General features: G+C 46.3%; 6 protein-coding genes across 6 annotated transcripts; all 6 read right to left on the bottom strand.

Annotated features, from left to right (window-relative positions):
* Positions 1 to 45: 45 nt before the first annotated feature.
* F4822DRAFT_433389 (glycoside hydrolase family 3 protein) lies at positions 46 to 2,802 on the bottom strand (the record flags this gene model as incomplete). The annotated part of the gene is made up of 3 exons (XM_051461833.1): positions 46 to 1,864; positions 1,951 to 2,137; positions 2,190 to 2,802. The coding sequence occupies 3 exons, from the start codon at positions 2,800 to 2,802 to the stop codon at positions 46 to 48; spliced, it is 2,619 nt and encodes an 872-aa protein (XP_051310624.1).
* A 3,313-nt stretch (positions 2,803 to 6,115) lies between these two features.
* Positions 6,116 to 7,001, bottom strand: F4822DRAFT_433388 (uncharacterized protein; the record flags this gene model as incomplete). Its single annotated transcript, XM_051461832.1, has 4 exons — positions 6,116 to 6,193; positions 6,251 to 6,503; positions 6,597 to 6,924; positions 6,983 to 7,001. 4 exons carry the CDS (start codon positions 6,999 to 7,001, stop codon positions 6,116 to 6,118), a joined length of 678 nt encoding a protein of 225 aa, XP_051310623.1.
* Positions 7,002 to 7,782: 781 nt separating this feature from the next.
* On the bottom strand, positions 7,783 to 9,169 carry F4822DRAFT_433387 (uncharacterized protein; the record flags this gene model as incomplete). The annotated part of the gene is made up of 2 exons (XM_051461831.1): positions 7,783 to 8,564; positions 8,617 to 9,169. 2 exons carry the CDS (start codon positions 9,167 to 9,169, stop codon positions 7,783 to 7,785), a joined length of 1,335 nt encoding a protein of 444 aa, XP_051310622.1.
* Positions 9,170 to 11,219: 2,050 nt separating this feature from the next.
* On the bottom strand, positions 11,220 to 13,375 carry F4822DRAFT_374704 (major facilitator superfamily domain-containing protein). Its single transcript, XM_051456329.1, has 7 exons — positions 13,029 to 13,375; positions 12,570 to 12,956; positions 12,445 to 12,514; positions 11,967 to 12,382; positions 11,772 to 11,916; positions 11,568 to 11,711; positions 11,220 to 11,509 (listed from the first exon to the last, which is right to left on the bottom strand). The coding sequence occupies exons 1-7, from the start codon at positions 13,238 to 13,240 to the stop codon at positions 11,402 to 11,404; spliced, it is 1,482 nt and encodes a 493-aa protein (XP_051310621.1). The 5' UTR covers positions 13,241 to 13,375; the 3' UTR covers positions 11,220 to 11,401.
* Positions 13,376 to 13,820: 445 nt separating this feature from the next.
* F4822DRAFT_374721 (uncharacterized protein) lies at positions 13,821 to 15,200 on the bottom strand. Its single transcript, XM_051456330.1, has 2 exons — positions 14,641 to 15,200; positions 13,821 to 14,593 (listed from the first exon to the last, which is right to left on the bottom strand). Exons 1-2 carry the CDS (start codon positions 15,061 to 15,063, stop codon positions 13,880 to 13,882), a joined length of 1,137 nt encoding a protein of 378 aa, XP_051310620.1. The 5' UTR covers positions 15,064 to 15,200; the 3' UTR covers positions 13,821 to 13,879.
* Positions 15,201 to 15,403: 203 nt separating this feature from the next.
* F4822DRAFT_416422 (uncharacterized protein) lies at positions 15,404 to 16,784 on the bottom strand. The gene has a single exon (XM_051459342.1). The coding sequence runs from the start codon at positions 16,696 to 16,698 to the stop codon at positions 15,442 to 15,444; it is 1,257 nt and encodes a 418-aa protein (XP_051310619.1). The 5' UTR covers positions 16,699 to 16,784; the 3' UTR covers positions 15,404 to 15,441.
* Between the last annotated feature and the right edge of the window lie 186 nt (positions 16,785 to 16,970).

Here is a 16,970-nt window from a genome sequence, read left to right as displayed (position 1 = left end):
TTATTTTGGTGTAACCGTGCAAATTACCGGAGCGCTATGGCCGCTTTATGATAGCGTAGCCTTCAGCGGTAGTTTCCGACTGCTGGATCCAACATACACGGTCTTCGGGGAGCTGGTGATAACCCAGTTTTGGGTCTCTACATCCCAATTGCTTAGATCACGACGCGTGAGCTCTGCGCGGAAAGTCGCCGAGCAGCCCGGTTCGATGGTAATGCGGTCAAAGCCACGGAGGACAATTTTAGGATCATCCTCTCCACCAAGGGAGACGTATAATTGTGGAACTTCATCACCCGCTAGGTTACCTGTGTTGGCAATCTGCGCGGTAACCGTGTATAAGACATCAAACAACTGGGAATTGCCGCCAGATTCGGCGGTTAGACTTGGACCAGCCGGGTTGAGGTCCTGTGCGTCGGAGTCCGTAGCTCCTGGCGGTAGGAACTCTTCCGCACTCTTACCAAACTCGGGATCCATCGATGCATCCTTGAGCGATTTTGTGGTGTTCACATAAGGATAGATGTACTGCCAAATGTACGGGAAAGAAGACTCCGGGAAAAGGTAGTCTTCAAGTTCAGTTGAATAGTTGCCAAAACCCGGGGCTTCGGCTGTCTTGCCAGTAGTAGGCTTGTATTGACTGGCGTTAGTCTTCTCGACCTGAATGTCTGAATATTCGAATGTCGTGTATGACAATCCAAATCCGAACTCGAAGATGGGTTTGATATCAGCCTTGTCTAGGGCCCGGTAATCCGTAAATACGCCTTCAGTAAAATCTTGCTGGGGGGCACCATTGCCGTTGTTGGGTTCGTAAAGAATGTCGGTTCCGTAGTCTTCTCGCTTCGCTGCCCAAGTGAAGGGTGTTCGACCAGCCGGGTTGACCTTACCGTAGAGAACGTCTACGATTGAACGACCACTCTCTTGACCGGGTAAACCAGCCCACACGATAGCCGTGACGTTGGGCGAATCGTACCAATCTGTGACAAGAGTGGGCCCGACGGAGTGAATAATGACAATCGTATTGTTACACCATGACGAAACATTCTTGATGAGTTCATCGCCATTGCCCCAAAGAGTCAAATTCTTGCGGTCGCCTGCGTTCCCATCAACCTCAATATATCCTTCTCCGGAGTCCGCATTGACAAAGACCAAAGCAGTTGCGCCTTCTTGCTTGACCAACGTCTCAATTGTGCTTGACGCGGAGTTGTTGAGGACAGCCTCGATGCGAGTGCGGTCTTCGAGAGCCTGGAATTGCAATGCGTCGATAGGAGTAACTAAGTAAGGGAAATCGGAGGTTCCCGAACCCCAACCCATGGCGAGAGTACCCTGATCGCAACCTCTATCCGAGCATCCGTTCGGACCCAGTGGGTTAGGGCCTGCATCTTCGCCGATTACTGCGAGGAACTTTGGCTTCTTAAGCGGAAGAGCGCCCGCATTCTTCAGCAGGACAGTGGATTTAGCGCCTATTTCACGGATAAGGTCACCGTGATCTTCTTGAGCATCGACATGCCAGTTGATCTGTTGGTAGCCCTCACTCGCGGCAAAATGTATAGGGCCATATGTGTCTCGGGTCCAGGAATCGAAGCTAATCGGAATTTGATCCTCCACAGTCCTGCCAACCTTGAAGTAGGCAGCCATAATTCTCATCGCCATATCATCAACTCTGTATTGGGGCACTGTACCGTTCAATACTGCAAGAGTCAAGTTCGTTCCCCAGAAACTAAATCCGGAATTGAAGACTGTGTCTCCGGGCATAGTCATATCGAGTCCAGCTACAGCGCTGGCTGCGCCGGAATGCTGAGCTTGCCAATCGCTCATGACGAATCCTTGGAACCCTAACTCGCCTTTAAGGATGTTGTTCAACATTTTTGAACTATTATAAACCAAGTTAGTTTTCGACCGATCGACATGTTGTGGGTATTGAAATTAAGAAGATAAACCCATGGAGACGATGCTTACTTCTGGCAGGCATATGAGTTGTTGACTTGGTTATAAGAACACATAATTGATCCCACGCCAGCTCTCACAGCGTCAACGAAAGGCCAAAGGTAGAGTTCGTGCAAGGTCTTGTCGTCAACATTTGACGAAATGGTGTCCGAGATGTTGTAACCGCGATCTTGTGATTCACCGACTTGTCTGAAGTGCTCTACCATAATAATCAGCGGTTATCCCATAAAGGATTGTGTTGCATCTCTTACCCTGCTCATTTCCAATGAAATGCTTAGCGCAAGCAACGACACCAGCATCCTGGATTCCCTTAATCGTCTCGGCTATCCCAACACCGGTCAGGTAAGGATCGGGGGAAAAGCCTTCCCAATTGCGTCCACCTTCCGGTGCACGACCAAGAGGACCAGCGACAGGACCCAGCATGACATCGACGCCTTTAATCCTATTCTCAACACCCATAGCATTTCCTCTCTTATACATCAATTCTCTGTCGAAAGAAGCCGCCACGGTTTGGCCAGAGGAAAAAGCTGAAACATAATCGGCAAACCGAATGCCTAACGGCGAGTCCTGCATACACAGACTGCGGAATCCTAATCGTGGAATAGAACCGACTTGGCCAACACATTGCTCGCCTTCCCACCCAACACCGGTGGTCAAATTGACCTTCTCCGCAAGAGTGAGCTTGGAGACAAACTCCTTAGCCTTCGCATAGGCCTCTTCCCATCCTGGCACGTTTGGGTTCATCCATGGTGAAGGATAGTGCGGCTCCGAGTGAGCTAGGTCTCGTTTATCAACCTGGGAATGGTCAGAAATCACAAACTGCGAAATCGGCAGTATATGCGTCAAAGCTTTGTGAAGCTGCATAATTTAAAAATACATGGACAGAATCATAAACAATTATCGGTAGTAAATGAAGACCCGGATACGATAAATTGCAACAACAGATGCGCGAAATTTACATATTTCCTTCCGGTGTAAGCTTCGAAGGAATAGATAGAACCTTCATTACCTAGATACTGGGAAGGCGTTTGTGTGAAGGAAACGCAATAGCTGCCCAAGGAAAATGAAGAAAAAAATACATGGGGGATGAGATGACTAACCGTCTTTACAGCTGTACTGCCAGTCACCGCTAATAGGGCGACCCACGGTGCGGAACGCATAGCGGGCTATCGTACAGGCCGGAAGGACCTATTAAACTTCACTGGCGGGCTGTCAAGTTAAGTCAGGTCAACGGGCCGTAGTGGGACGCGCGGAAACGGCCGTAGCACTGACTTATCCGATGGAAAGACACGAGAAGAAGTTTGAGCGAGGGTTAGACCATCGGAAAACAACAAGAAATTAAGATTGGACTCAGGTCTCTATTAATAAAAAGTTCGATGAGCTAGGTACAGCTCTCTCTCTCTTTGTCCCCTTGCAAGGTTGTGGATCGGGTGATCAGCGTGTTGCATGAGCAAGGTGAGATGTCGGCGTCACCTACGTAAGATTCGATTCCCATCCCCCATGCCCATGCTACAAGGTTACAGCCAAACCACGAACGGCAAGGTTCTCCGCTTGAAGAATATGCCCAGGTCTTCGTGTTTTTGTCGTGTTTGTTTGCCTAGGACGACGCGGTAGTAAACCCGATTCGAGGAAGACCTGCTGCGGCCGGACTGAAGGGACAGCTTTGGGGAACTAGTTCAGTAACTAGGTAGTTTACTACGGCATGTTGAAAGAACCGGTACCTGAGAATGACGGGACCGCGTCTGCTATGACCATAATAAAGATTGGCATAAAATTGAGGGAATCTTTAGGAAGAATAGATTTGGGCGTGGCTGAGTTTGGAATGTACAGGCGACGATCCCCAAGTCATTGGAGATTAGACTTCTGGGTACGTACCCGCACTCCAAGGGTCATAAAAAGCAAACCCTTAAAAAGCAACACACAAAGCACAATACATAAACCTAGTATCGAGGCTTCCTCAAAGTAAGGGTTACGGGGAGTTCCGTGACCAACGTATGGGGTAGGTACAAACCTGCATGTAGATACCAGGTAGATACTCAATTTGTGTTGATGACATGATGGAGTACCCGGTTGTGCAACCCGAAGCTAAGCATACAAAATCAAGTTACAAGAGTCGAAATTCTTTCACAAGCTCCAAAGGCCCCCAAATTAGTTGTATTACGAAGGATTTCATAAGACGGGCTCTTGCCTATTTAGCACCTACTTTAATTGGGGACTTAGTTGGGGTATATCAAGTATGAAAATATTGCGGCGTCAACTAATAAATATGTTCTTATAAGCTAGAGAGTCTGAAGTTAGGGGATCTTCAGGGGAAGCTAGGCACGATGCGTAAAATCCAAAGTCTTTAAATATCGTCCTTTTCTACAATTTAATAAGATCCTTCTCTGATCATGTAGTAGAGGATTGATATCCAAGCAGCATAGAGGTCATTCTCTGTACTATAAACAATTCCGTTTGTCATTACCAGGTACGTAGAGTAAAACTATACCCCAATCAAGGCCGCGCCAGATAATTTTAATCAAGCCATCGCCAAGAAGCCAGGAGCCGGGACCGTGGAACCGCCTATAAATATGCTCCACTTACCCTTTCTAGTTGTTTTTTATGCACCTAGCAGCTAGGAATAGTCCCTACATATGGTAATTTGACTGACCTAGGTTGAAGTTCCTAAATACAGAACGGTCCCGACGTTGTCTGTATAGTTTGGTTCGAAATTAATAACTAAGGCCATTCGCTATAGGATTGATCCTTAACGTGGTTTAACCTATATCTCAATTGAAATATGTACGGATCACTTCTCGAAGGTATACTCAAAGTTTGAGCCAAGAATCCTCAGCGGCACAGTTCATCAAGTTTTCAATCCGCAGTTCCACAAATCGAATTGATGACGCCAACAATTCCTCCTATTCAAAAGTCCAATAGAGTTCGAAGGTAGTCGTGCCATTGGCAATTATCGCGCAGTTCTATCGGGCCGTTTTCTGGCCTCAGCTGGTTTTCTTGGACATCCAGATGCTTTATTCTCACCCAAGAGCTCTAAATTAGACCTCGGGTAGAAAATGAGGCCGAATCAGAAAACAAAAGAACAAAATTCTACTGCAGGTAACGTTGTCCTAGGGGAAGCCCCAGTTCGGAGCCGTATGCGGGGAAAAGCCTAGGATCAATGGGGTAGGTCATCCTCGTGCGGGGTTGTGTGGGGTCTAGTCTATCCTACTTGCTAACGATGGAGTCATAGGCCAACATTTTCTAGAGTAAGGATGGTTCTCCCATGGAATGATTACATCCAGGACAGTTTTCTAAAATCGTGGATATGTTTGATATCCGACCTCATATAATAGGTACTCATTGATATAGGAAATTTACTATTTCGACCTAAACGGCAGGAGGTAGGCATAGACAATGATTCTTCTTAAAAGAATCTTTTTTTTATTTTTAAGGTGGACTAATGTTGTCATAAGTTGTGTAACCACCTAGTTTCTTACGTAAAAGCCGTTTTTACGGTTCTTTTCTTATCATAAATTTTCTCTCCTTTTCCTTCTTCAGAACTTTTGAAGTCCAGGCACTCTTAAAAAGATGGTATCTTATAAGTATAAGAAAAACGGTTCTTACGCAAAGGAACGATAATCTACTCCCCCCATACACACGTTTAGGTATGTACGACCCTGATATACCCCGAAACAACAGCCGAAACTTAGGTAGGTACGTTGGTTTGACCAAACATGAATCTTTTGTGGCCTTTCCCACCTCAACCTTTCCGCCGGTAACACCGGCTACGAATTCATATGACGGTAGCCGGGCGAGATCCTAGATCCCGAACCATAGCGCCGGTATGACGGACGAATGTCAAACGTATGCGCCTAAGATTATAAGGTTACTCAAGACCCGCTTGCTGTGTTGTCATTCCGGCGCGGTATTCACTCATATGTGAATTGAGCTGCGAGTATTAAAGTAGGCATTAAGTGCTAGGTACCGACATAACCACCGATGCCATCGCTATTATATCATGAAACAAGCAAACCACATTTCTGCAATACCCGCTAAGATTAATAATGCATATATGCGGACTTCGAGTTCCAGCGCCCGCCTGAGATCATAAAGCCGCAGTGGCTAGTTGATATAGCAAAAGTATAGCGCAAATTTCTTACACGCAGCCTATTTCGACTCCAGAAGAGATTGCGGGAATTTAGACATTCAAAGTCCAAGCTCGACTTGGATCAATGCAACTTGGCTTATACTGCTTCCAGTGGGCTTTCTGACAGTCCTACGAATAATACATCAGCTCGAGTTATGAGCGACGGGAACACCATGGATGGCTAACCTTATCACAATACCATGCTGAGCGGCATCCACCACATTTCATCGGTACTTTTCCACTGTCGGCTCCAACTTGTCCACAATGGAAACAACTTGGTTCCTGGTAGTTGCGGGGTACACTAGGTTTGTAATTGTCGAAAGCCGCGAGAAACTGGGCCCGCCCGGGTCCACGGAAGCCTTGATCGAAAAGGGGAAGCTCGTATCCCGGGCTGCAATGAATACGTGGGACCAATTCACGGAGGTGTTGCATATCCGACCTTAGCAATGAGATGTAGTCAGTATCACGCCAAACGACAATTAAAAAAGGGAAAGGCAACCAATTCGCGTGGTCCACTAAGATGTGGACTTACTCCTCGATTTCGGCCCCAGCACGCATCAATAGCGCCCCAGCGATGATGAAGCGGTATTCCCCGCCCCTATCGGTCTCCTTCGCGCGCCAATGATCCATGAGTTTTCGTCCCAAACCATCAGTGTCGAGCTTCGCGCGTGCCTTAGACACCATATCCTGAAGCTCTTCCCCGTATTCTGAGGTTTGGTAGTACATGCGCATCATCATGGGCGCCAACATGTCTGTTTGGTGTATCATATGAGAGAGCGAGAGGTCATCTTTTTCACCTTCCCCAAAGGTGTTATTGATCTGTAGTGCGATATCAATGTTTTGGTCGCCCTCGAAGAGCCCTACGAAGAAAATTAGACCTGATTGAGCCGATGCTGTTAGGGATATCACAAGACTCACTCATTCCCCAGCGCCCCATATTGGCTCATGTACGATGCCTAGGATAAAGACAAGATCGAGCCTGCGAAGTCGAAATAATTGTTTTGAGTTGTTGGAACAGCGATGATAGAAAATGGATGTGCGCGTAAGTTGGATTGATACCTTTCCAGATGAAAATTCAAACTGAGAGATGAGTCACTAATGTTAGGCACAGTAGTCGCTTCTGGGGTTTGAGCAAAGCATTCGCAGTTGCTAATACCTAGTTTCCTAGAGTGTTCTATATTCCCTGGGTAGGCGCGCTCTGGTTACTATGCCACAGAGCGAACCTTTGTCGGAAGCTGCATACGGAACGCATAGGGTTGCGACGGGAGGTTGAGGGAAGGAACAACCTGGGTATCGTATGATCTAAAATTCATATTGAAGTAGCTACACGTATCACTCGAAGATAAAGTTTTCGCCGACAGTGTCCCACACGCCTACCTAAGTAGATGAAGTGGTCGAGTACCTAGGTATGGCGTATTGTGACAGCACAGCCAGTATCTTGATGTAGGGACAGGTACTGCCCTACCTCCCTTTCGATATTTTACACTAGAATTGAAATCATGCTAATATACGTCGCATAGTCTAGTTGAACTCCATATCCCATGAAATTGACGCCTATATTGAGATATGCAAAAAAGAATAAAAAAAGACAGGAAAGTAGGAATTAAGGTACTATCATCTCTAAACATCGCCGAACTCTATATCCTATTGGGAGACTCTACATATGTAGGTCATGAAACTCCGCCGTCTTCGAACTTCCCCTAAAATCACCAATGTCATCAAGCCGACCTGGGTCGGTCCTCGTCTCTTTTTCGTTCAAAAGTCAACGTTCGAATGATGAATTCCTGTGCATCGGCCGGGTCACCGTCATAAGCCCCAGCGGGTCTCCACTTCAGCTTTGGTGGTAGATCTGGATTGTCGTCTTTTCGAGCCCTGTTCTGTTCTTTGAACCAAGATCGACCCATCTCATACTGATACGAGTGAGCACCTAGCCACCTAGTGACCTCATCCTTTCCATTCCATACCAAATGGTACCCTTGTTCCACCGGAAATTTCCACAGCTTAGCACACTTTATCACGTAATCGAGCTGATTTTGCTTGCATGCGAATGTCTCCAGCACGAGGTCAAGTTTTGTTAGGTCCGGCCAATATTCCTGGATTTGAAACCCCCAGCGGCCTAGCTTCTCAAATCCCTCTAGGTCGAAATCCGGCTCTTTACCTGATAGGCGTGCTTCGTACCCTCTTGTCATGGCGAGGCTGTTTTCCGGTTGGGCCGCAAGATTCGTCACGTTAATCGCTGGTTCTATTCGCAGCCGATCCGAAGGGTTAGTCGCGCAATACTCGGGAGCACTCTCCCATGACCACCAATCAGTACGCGCCATGCGAACACTTAGATGAGTAATCTTCCTGCCGACTAGTGGATTTTGCGACGACACAGTTGAGACCTTCCTGGTTTTCGAAGGCTCGAAATCTGCATAGCCCGCCGGAGTGTATCCTTTACACTCATGCCCATGATGGCGCCTCAGTGTCCCGACTAAACGTGATAATCGCTCGAGTGCGGCTGGTTATCATATTAGTATCTACTTACGTATACTCACTTTCAAACGACGTACCGCTCTCTAAATTGATTTGTTGGACAGTTATCTCCACGGACGATATATTCGCTAATTGCCAGTATTTCAGTTTGCGGCAGAAAAGCATATCCTCTACGGAATGCGTGAGTACGTTAGCCGGCGGAATATCCTTATGATTCCCATCGTATGCGACTATCGGATTCACTTGGAAGGGCGTAAGAAACGCTTCGATATATACGGCCCGACATGTGTGGAGCAGTCCGACATTAACGCGCAATGGTGCAGCTTGACCTGGCCTTGTATAACGCTCATCTATTCGATAGAGATTGTCAAGGTCCTCGTAGCGAGTGAGAGCGAACCCCCAAATAAGCTCACGGACTTCCCTGGGGAGTTTAGCAAAGAGGGGGGATTCTAATTGAGGGTCAACTGAATCTAAACGGTCCAGAATTTCTATCGCGAGAGGTGTCCTATTTTCTTTCTTGCGATCAACTAGAATACGCGATGAGTTGCTAGCTTCGCTATTCTCCGGCCTTTCATGAAAATGAGGTCTGTGAAGATATTTCTTCGCGTGACGAACAACGGATTTTCGCATTGTGGATTAGATCTGGGTAGGTATCCACCTAAGCGCAACGAGAGTATAGGTGGTTATAAGCACTAACGTATTTATATACCCGGGAAAACAGGTCGGTAAGCGAATAAGCGCCCTATTCGAACCGAGGGTACTTAAATAGATTTAGAGAACTCGAATGATGATTTTGAGAGAATGTATGAGGAATTTCGAATCCTATCGATGAGGGGAAGGTTCAGGTACTGACGCTCGCATACCCAGGTAGGGCTGACTTGGTGTCTGCAGGTAAGGAATCGCCTAGGCGCTGTGCCGCAGCGAACAAGGTTTAGGCGGATCCGGTATTTATATCCCGCTATTTCAGCTGGTTACGTAGGTAGGGTGACAACGCTGACGTAGCGAACTTGATCAATTGGTTATATTAGAAAGATCTGTTACAATTTAGGAAATCGCAAAACGATATCGAATGTTATGGAATAAGCCTATAAGTGTTTATAAGAGGCTAGTTGGGTATCAAGAGGTCGATATTCTGATTCGTCGTCTGTGAAGATATTGGCTCTTCGGAAACTTTTTAGCCAGAGCGAGGGGCATACGGAGGAGAGCTGAACGCTTTTAAACTTTCCGTTACATCTAAGCTTACTAGATCAGCAAGATTTTCCAATCCCTCGCCCTCGAATTATTCACGAGTTATAGCCGTTTGAATTATGTAAGTGCTATGGGCATAATGAAGAGTTCCCATGACGTTACATCACATATCTAGAAATTTCAAGTCCCGATATTTGAACATTGGAAGTGTAATAACTCGAGTGTATGCAGTGAGAAGGGAAACGTTTTGGTGGGTAGCATTGCTGTTTCATTCCCATTTTCTGCTACAGGTTCGGGGCACCCACCCCTACAGAAGCGTCGGCCTCGAATCTTTTAGGGGGTAAAACCACTATCTAGGTGGCCTCCTATTATATATATACCTAATTCACAGCCCACGATACATTATCTCACATTGAACGGACCACCAACTAGGAACTTGAAATGTACTTACCGAGGAACCACCAACTTCAACCGTTGACGGCAATGAGTATGGAGGACACTATGGCCCTATCAGCCAGTTCCAACGAGGTCTCAGGGCCTATGGTATTATTCTGGATGATCGGTTTTTCTATCAACGCCATGACACAGCCGACGGGACATGTCTGTCCGGCTAGACCAAGCGTAGGCCCATGCAAAACAACTAAAATCAGACTCGAGCTTAAGGTGACTCACATTTGGTCTAGGCGTTCTTCCACAGATGATTAAACTTTTGGGAGTTCTGTTATTTCTTGGGCTCAGGCTTTCAGCGCTATGTATCTTTTTTCGTGGATGACTTTTGAAGTCCTCGTGTTCGCTGCTGAGCCCGCCCAAGTTCGTTTTAGGGCTTATAGGGATGTTAGCGCACGATTGCACGTACCTACAATTATACCACGATACCAAACTCTTCTCTGACGCAATAAATTATCAAACTGAGATATTCCCATTATTGTTACTTTTTCTACGCTCCAGAATATCGAATTTCCGACAAGTAGACCATTCAGATATAAGCTTCAGCTAAAGAAAATAGCCTTGGTCGCGTTCGTTTAGAAACCATTCCCAATGCAAGATACTATAGATTATTTGGGTAACATCCTTTGGTCGTCAACTTGGAGTGCTGGATGGGTGCGTTGGGCTTTACCTCATGATCCCCAGAAATGGATTAACTGGCCCAAAGTAGGGATGAGAATGAAGCTGATATGCGAATTTCTTTTCTGTTCTGTTCCCCTATTTTCTACTTTCTGATTGTCTATAAATCTAAGGGGAGTCGACTGCTTAGCTGGGCAGAGTGGTTGGGTTAGGGTTAACTTGTCCTCCTGAGTGAGAGGCGTCATTATGAATACCCTAACCCTAACCCCGAGCTTCTGGTGTAACCTATCCGTATGTCTTTTCTGAGATAATCATCTCTGCCAGCGAGCCTCCGATGTACATTACTTAGTACCTAAAATATATAGGTAGTCGAAACTATTTAAATCCTTTCAAGTTATGTTGCCCTTTTTCGTTCTCTTTCCTTCCCTTCCCTTCTCTTCTTCTTCCTCCTCTTCCTCTTCCTCGTCTTTTTTCTTTTTCTCTTAACCCCAAACCAAAACCCCAACCCTAACCCCAAATTTCTGGTGTAACCTGCCCGTATTACACGTGTCTTTTCCCGAATAATTATCTTGTTAACCGTACCTAGGTAGACAGGTGAATAGTATTAATCTAATCGAACGAAACCTCGTACTTGGTCCTAAGCTTCTCGCCATACTTTAAGAAGAGGAACGGAGCCACTGAGGCTATAATAGCTAAGAATCCAAGCAGAGAATTGCCCTAGATATTCTAACATTAGCATGACTACGCCTCAAAACTGGCGGGAACCTTTACTTACCCAACCGTATCCCAGGGTAGAGTACATCGGCAATCCCGCAATAGGAAGACATCCGCCGAAAATGCTACGGACAACACTAGTAGCGGCGAGCGCACTGGCTGCGTATTTCGTGAACGCATCGACCATGTATATCTGCGTCGGGACCTATGAAGCGGGAGCGTAAGTTAAGGAATGTAACAGATAGTACGGCGGGGCGAAACATACGAAGGAGAATATAAGCCCAACACCAGCGAGACTGGTGAAAAAGATAGGCACCATCCAGTGCTCCGCGTACTGCGCCGTCCAACCATAGCCGAAGAGACCTATTGGTAGAAACGGTATGCCGAAGATGAGAGGAAGAAGACGGTATCTGTTTGTATTAGGATTTGATTCCATTTGGTCGTGAAATGGTTTACTCACTCCGGTTTGGATTCCCCGTGTTTCTTGGTAGATTTTTCCTGGAGCCAATCGCTCAGCCAAGATAATACTGCCAGAGCGACGATCATGCCGACTCCTAGTCCGAGAAATGCGAGGCCTAAGATACCGGTATCGAAGCCGTATTGGTCGGCGAACACGGTGGAGAAGGTGGTAAATAGGAGATATAAGTATCCGTAAATGAGAGCGAGATAGATTGAGAGGCCAGTGACGATCGGGCTCCGAATTAGCATTCGCATGGGTCGTAGAATGGCACGAAGGAGGACGGCGCGGACGTTAGCTACGGGCACGCTGTAAGCATCGGGATTCTCCTTGTTAAGACGTTCGGCCTTCCGGCGTAAGATTGTTTGACCGTGGCTTTCGGTTAGGAAGAAGAAAGTGAGGACTGTCATGACGCCGATCTATTCGGGTCCTATATTAGGGATCACACATTGTTTATACGGGTCATTCGTTGTGAACTTACCATTATTACGAGCAACCAGAATATCCATCTCCAACCGGCTCCTTGAGCGAGAAAACCTCCAATAACTGGCCTTGGTAAATGTTAATAGATGATATCGATAAACATGTGGTAACACTGTTACTCACCCAATCACTGGGCCCAGAAATATGCCCGCGAACAATCCCGTCATTACAGCACCCCTTTTAGCGAGTGGGACTTGGTCCGCGATGCTGCCACCCGCGACATTTAGCGACGTAGCGCCAAAACAACCAGCAATGAATCGAAATACGATAAGTACTGCCATATTAGGTGCAAGAGCGCAACCAATGGTAAAAGCCAAATGGACGACATTAGAGATGTTGTAGATTAACCGACGGCCGTACAATTCGGAGAGGGGCGATGTTACGAGTGGCCCAAACGCGAATCCGAGAACGTAAATCGACACCACCAGGGCGACTACTGGTTTGCGGGTTTCATGAAGATCACTGACTACAAGTGGGATAGCTGGTCCGATCGTGGATGATGCCATAGGTCTATAAGGTATGGAAGGTCTTAGTATCAAGGAGCTACTTAATGTCGAATATCTAGATAGGTGGGATGCTTACGTGACGAATGCGAGTATGCAGACAATACCGATATTAATTGCTTTCTTCGATAAAGTCCAATTCTGGGGGTTTTCGGGGTCGTCATCGTTTTCCCAGCCGACTTCTTTCTGCGCTGACTTGTCTTCTATTCCCACTTCCGCCTCCGCGCGTTCGCTGTCCTCCTGGCCCTGAATGGACAGAGAATGTGACTTAGAGCCCTCTAACTCGGACATGATGAGTCGTATATATTTACCCTAAGCTGTAGTGATTGGTATTATTGACGCGAAAAGATCGGGAGGCTCATCTCTCTACGTAGAATACCTGTTAATTATAGTGAAATTAAAACCACTTAACAATTTGTAATTGTTTTAATAACGTATTACTTTCCGCTGAGCGAAAGAGTGTATAGCCCAAAAGGGGTTGTTCTCGCTGAGCGAGATGTAATTTTACCTAAATAGGCAATTTAGGCTTGGCGAATCGTTCGCTCGAAGCAACCGCTTGCGATGACCGCTGAGCGGCACCTTGAGGGGAAAAGTCAGTTGGAAGACCCTGCCTCAAGAATGGACAAGGTAGAAAAGCGGTCAAAGACAAGTATCACGTCTCTGTGCGTATTGTGCCAAGTTGGTGCGATCCTGATACCAGCTCTGCACGTTAGAACTTTGAATAATTTGGCGGGCTTGAATAGATAGACATTGGGTAAAATTAAGCTTACAAAAATCATCGTGCGACCCTGTTTCCTCTGAAAATGGTATAAATCGAAGTCAAGGTCCGTACTGCGAAAATAAATAAGGGCATTTGTACTCATTCACCTGTGTAAAACGTTTATCGGAATCAGAGACCAATCCGTGACAACGCGGGGCCTAACGGTAACACTAACCAGCAGCAAGGACCCAATCCGGCTCTTTGACGATCGATGCGATCACTTTGAGGCGACTTTTGAGGTTTCTGGCAATATCTGATAGCCATTTGAAGGTGAGTTCAGCAGCCTCTGTAGTGCCTGACGAGGACTGAGCTGTTTTGCTTTGATGGCGACTGATGTTATCGTTAAAACTCGAAACAAGCGAATCGACATTCCGCGCAGCCGTTAGAATGAGAAGACGTTTATGATCTAAATCATCGCGTTCAGATAGTTGAAAGGATCCAAACGTTAGGCGAACTGCTTTGCCATTAGGATGTTGGAGGTAAGTGGTCGGGTTTTTTGCTATGGTGCATAATAACCTAACCTGACGTTGGTGTAGCATGGAAATGTTAATTAGGCGTGGGCATTCGTCGCATTGTGTACAGTTGAAATAGTTCGCCGAGTGAGTTGAAATATCTTGGAATATTTGTAAGATCTCGTCCAAACCGATGCCTTGAGGTTCGTTGATAGCAGAAAGCATACGATCGATATATGTTTGGTTTGAAAAAGAACAGTTACATGAATAGTTATGATGGGCCAAGTCGGCGCCTAGGTTAAGTTGGAACGGACTCGCAAGCGGTTCTTGTAATGCAAGGATATCCAGAGCTTCAGTGGGCTGAGGGGTGCTGGAGTTGAATTGGGGAGATGCTTCGAGCACTGACACGGGAGCAAGCACCTCTGTATCGGCCTAGAAAGTATCAATAATGGTCCCTTTAGCGCATTCGCGTTACATACGGCTACAAGGCTCCAGGGCCCGTCTAAAACGGCTTGAAATGTGTCGTTACCACCATCAGATTGGCCGTCCTGTAGTGAAGGGTCACTAGATGAAGCGCTGGACTGCAGCACTTGTTGGGGATTAACATGCTGAGCGAAACCCTCCAGGCCTCTAGCGCTGGCTTTGCGCCTCCCATGGCGCTGAGAGACGCTGTAGACGCATAACGAAGGATCCAGGGATTCAGCGCAACGCTGGCAGGGACTTCCTCCTGTACACCTCACTCTTGACTTCCTGCACTTATTGCAAGAGGAGCAGTACCTTAATTGATTGTTATCCGACCTTTGGGGCCTAGTAATTATCCTATTGTCGCTTGAAGTTCGAGTAATAGGACCGGCCTTCCATTGTGCGGTATAGTGGCTTGGGATGCCCCTAGAATTCACCATTGGACTAGCAGGATTAATTAGAAGTTCGACAACGCTAAATTGGTGCAATCGAGGTACTTGGCGATGGGAGGATTCCGTCAGATGATGTGTTTACTATGAGCGACAGAATCAGCTGATACAAAGAAACAATTTCCAATTGTGCAAGATGTTTAAGAAAAAGGAGGGAAAAGGGAATGGATTAGAAATATTAACATTAATTAATTACCTTAGTTAGTATCCGATTAGCGGGGCTGTCCGTCGCATCATTTAATACATATTTTGGAATGTTGAATTAAATTTTCAGGGGACATATATCACCATCCAGGTTCAATAACAGTGAACGTATCTAGTGACAATTCAATTTGGGTTCGGATAATATAAAATGATATTCGTAGTTAGCTACCTACTTGGGGGCCAGAATTCATCGCAGCTGAAATGAATTTTACGATCGTTGCACATGGAGTTGAGAGTTTCGGTCAAGCCATTGGGGGCTGTCAATCTCAGCTTCTTGAGCATCTTGGACTGGGGTTCGTCTAGATAGTCAATTAGCAGCTTGTGCAGTGTCCAAAGCTCGTCGTTCCACGGCGAATAGTCCCATGCTTCGAAATCGTCCCTAAAATAAAGAGACTCAAGAGATTCAGGCAATACATCCGACAGCTTATTCCAGTCAGCCTTACTCCTGTCCCAGCCTAAAAGCAGCGTAGGGTCCATTTCCAATGACTTGAGCTTCTTGAAGGAATTCAGGGAACCAAACCAGTTGTGTATAAGGCCCCAGCTGTTTGGCTCTCCCGTTCCCCGGGACACATCGTATGCGGTGTGGGCGCAGAAACGGGCAACTAGCCGCAGGCTTCTTAGCCTAGAAGAGACGGTTGCCAGTACACGACCAAGTTTTTCGCCGTCCAAAAAACACCCAATATGATGCATGGTGCGATCCGCATCAAACATAAAAGAAAGGGACAAGTCTTGAAGGTTAGGAACAGCAGTTAAAATCTTCTGAAGAGAAGTCATATGCAAGCCAGATCTAATAAGACTAAGCTTAACGACGTTATTATTCGTCGGGTAGCTTGGAATTTGTAAGAGGCTTTCGGGGCCTTGCTCCAATAACAAGTTAAGACTTGTGGTGGATGAAGATTGGAGCAGGTCGAGAAGCAGAGAAGTATTGACATCTACCTCTCCCGTGGAAGGATAGAAGCCCAGCCCTGTATATTGCACTTGGACTGTAATTTCTCGTAGCTGAGAAGAATGAATGAGCGATTGGTCGAAGGCTTGGATTGCACTGTGGGATGCGGTGCTTTCGCGGGTGACATTAATAGCCCGGAGGTTTATGCATTTTCTGATGATGCTGGAAAGCGTTTGAAGTTGAGACGAGACTTCTTCAGATGATGGCTTAGCGTAACCGTGGCGGGTATCGTAGCATAGCACGATATGAAGCCTTCTGACGTACATGTCAAACCCCGTGCTCCCAAGTAGAGCCCGACACAATAAATGAAACCATTTAGGGCCTTTCTCTCGAAGGTTTAAAGTAATTGATTCGTATAGCATTTCATTTCCGATGTAGTGAAGACCGCGAGAGGTGCGACATAGCGCTGCAAAGTCAGGTTTTTCTGCGTATTCGGAAATAATTCGTACAATCTCTGGCAAGTACCACGTAGCCATTGGCACCGACGTTGGGTGCGAATCTTTTATATAATAGGGAAGGATGTATTTTTTAGATCTTCTGCTTTATTGTTGAGGATTCGAAGTCGATTTAAATAGTGTCCGAGTCACAGCCTATCGTTACACACATACTTGACTCATTTTTGCGCCCCCTTATTCCGCTTATTAGGATTGCTGCATCTCAGCTATTCACTTATAAGAGCGTTTATGTATTTACTGAGAGCGGCAAAATGGATATCGCTATATATGAGTGTATATCTTCTCTAAATCTA

The sequence above is a fragment of the Hypoxylon trugodes genome, assembly GCF_022578975.1.
Source record: "Hypoxylon trugodes strain CBS 135444 unplaced genomic scaffold F4822scaffold_9, whole genome shotgun sequence".
Classification (NCBI taxonomy): domain Eukaryota; kingdom Fungi; phylum Ascomycota; class Sordariomycetes; order Xylariales; family Hypoxylaceae; genus Hypoxylon; species Hypoxylon trugodes.
This window is presented reverse-complemented; position numbering and strand designations above follow the sequence as displayed.

Coding starts and splice junctions, on each gene's coding strand:
- F4822DRAFT_374704 (XM_051456329.1), bottom strand. CDS start 13,240: ATGTCCGAGTTAGAGGGCTCTAAGTCACATTCTCTGTCCATTCAGGGC. Junction 12,957..13,028: donor TGCATACTCGCATTCGTCAC/GTAAGCATCCCA, acceptor CATACCTTATAG/ACCTATGGCATCATCCACGA. Junction 11,510..11,567: donor CTACCCTGGGATACGGTTGG/GTAAGTAAAGGT, acceptor TAGAATATCTAG/GGCAATTCTCTGCTTGGATT.
- F4822DRAFT_374721 (XM_051456330.1), bottom strand. CDS start 15,063: ATGGTGAATTCTAGGGGCATCCCAAGCCACTATACCGCACAATGGAAG. Junction 14,594..14,640: donor GGCCCTGGAGCCTTGTAGCC/GTATGTAACGCG, acceptor GATACTTTCTAG/GCCGATACAGAGGTGCTTGC.
- F4822DRAFT_416422 (XM_051459342.1), bottom strand. CDS start 16,698: ATGGCTACGTGGTACTTGCCAGAGATTGTACGAATTATTTCCGAATAC.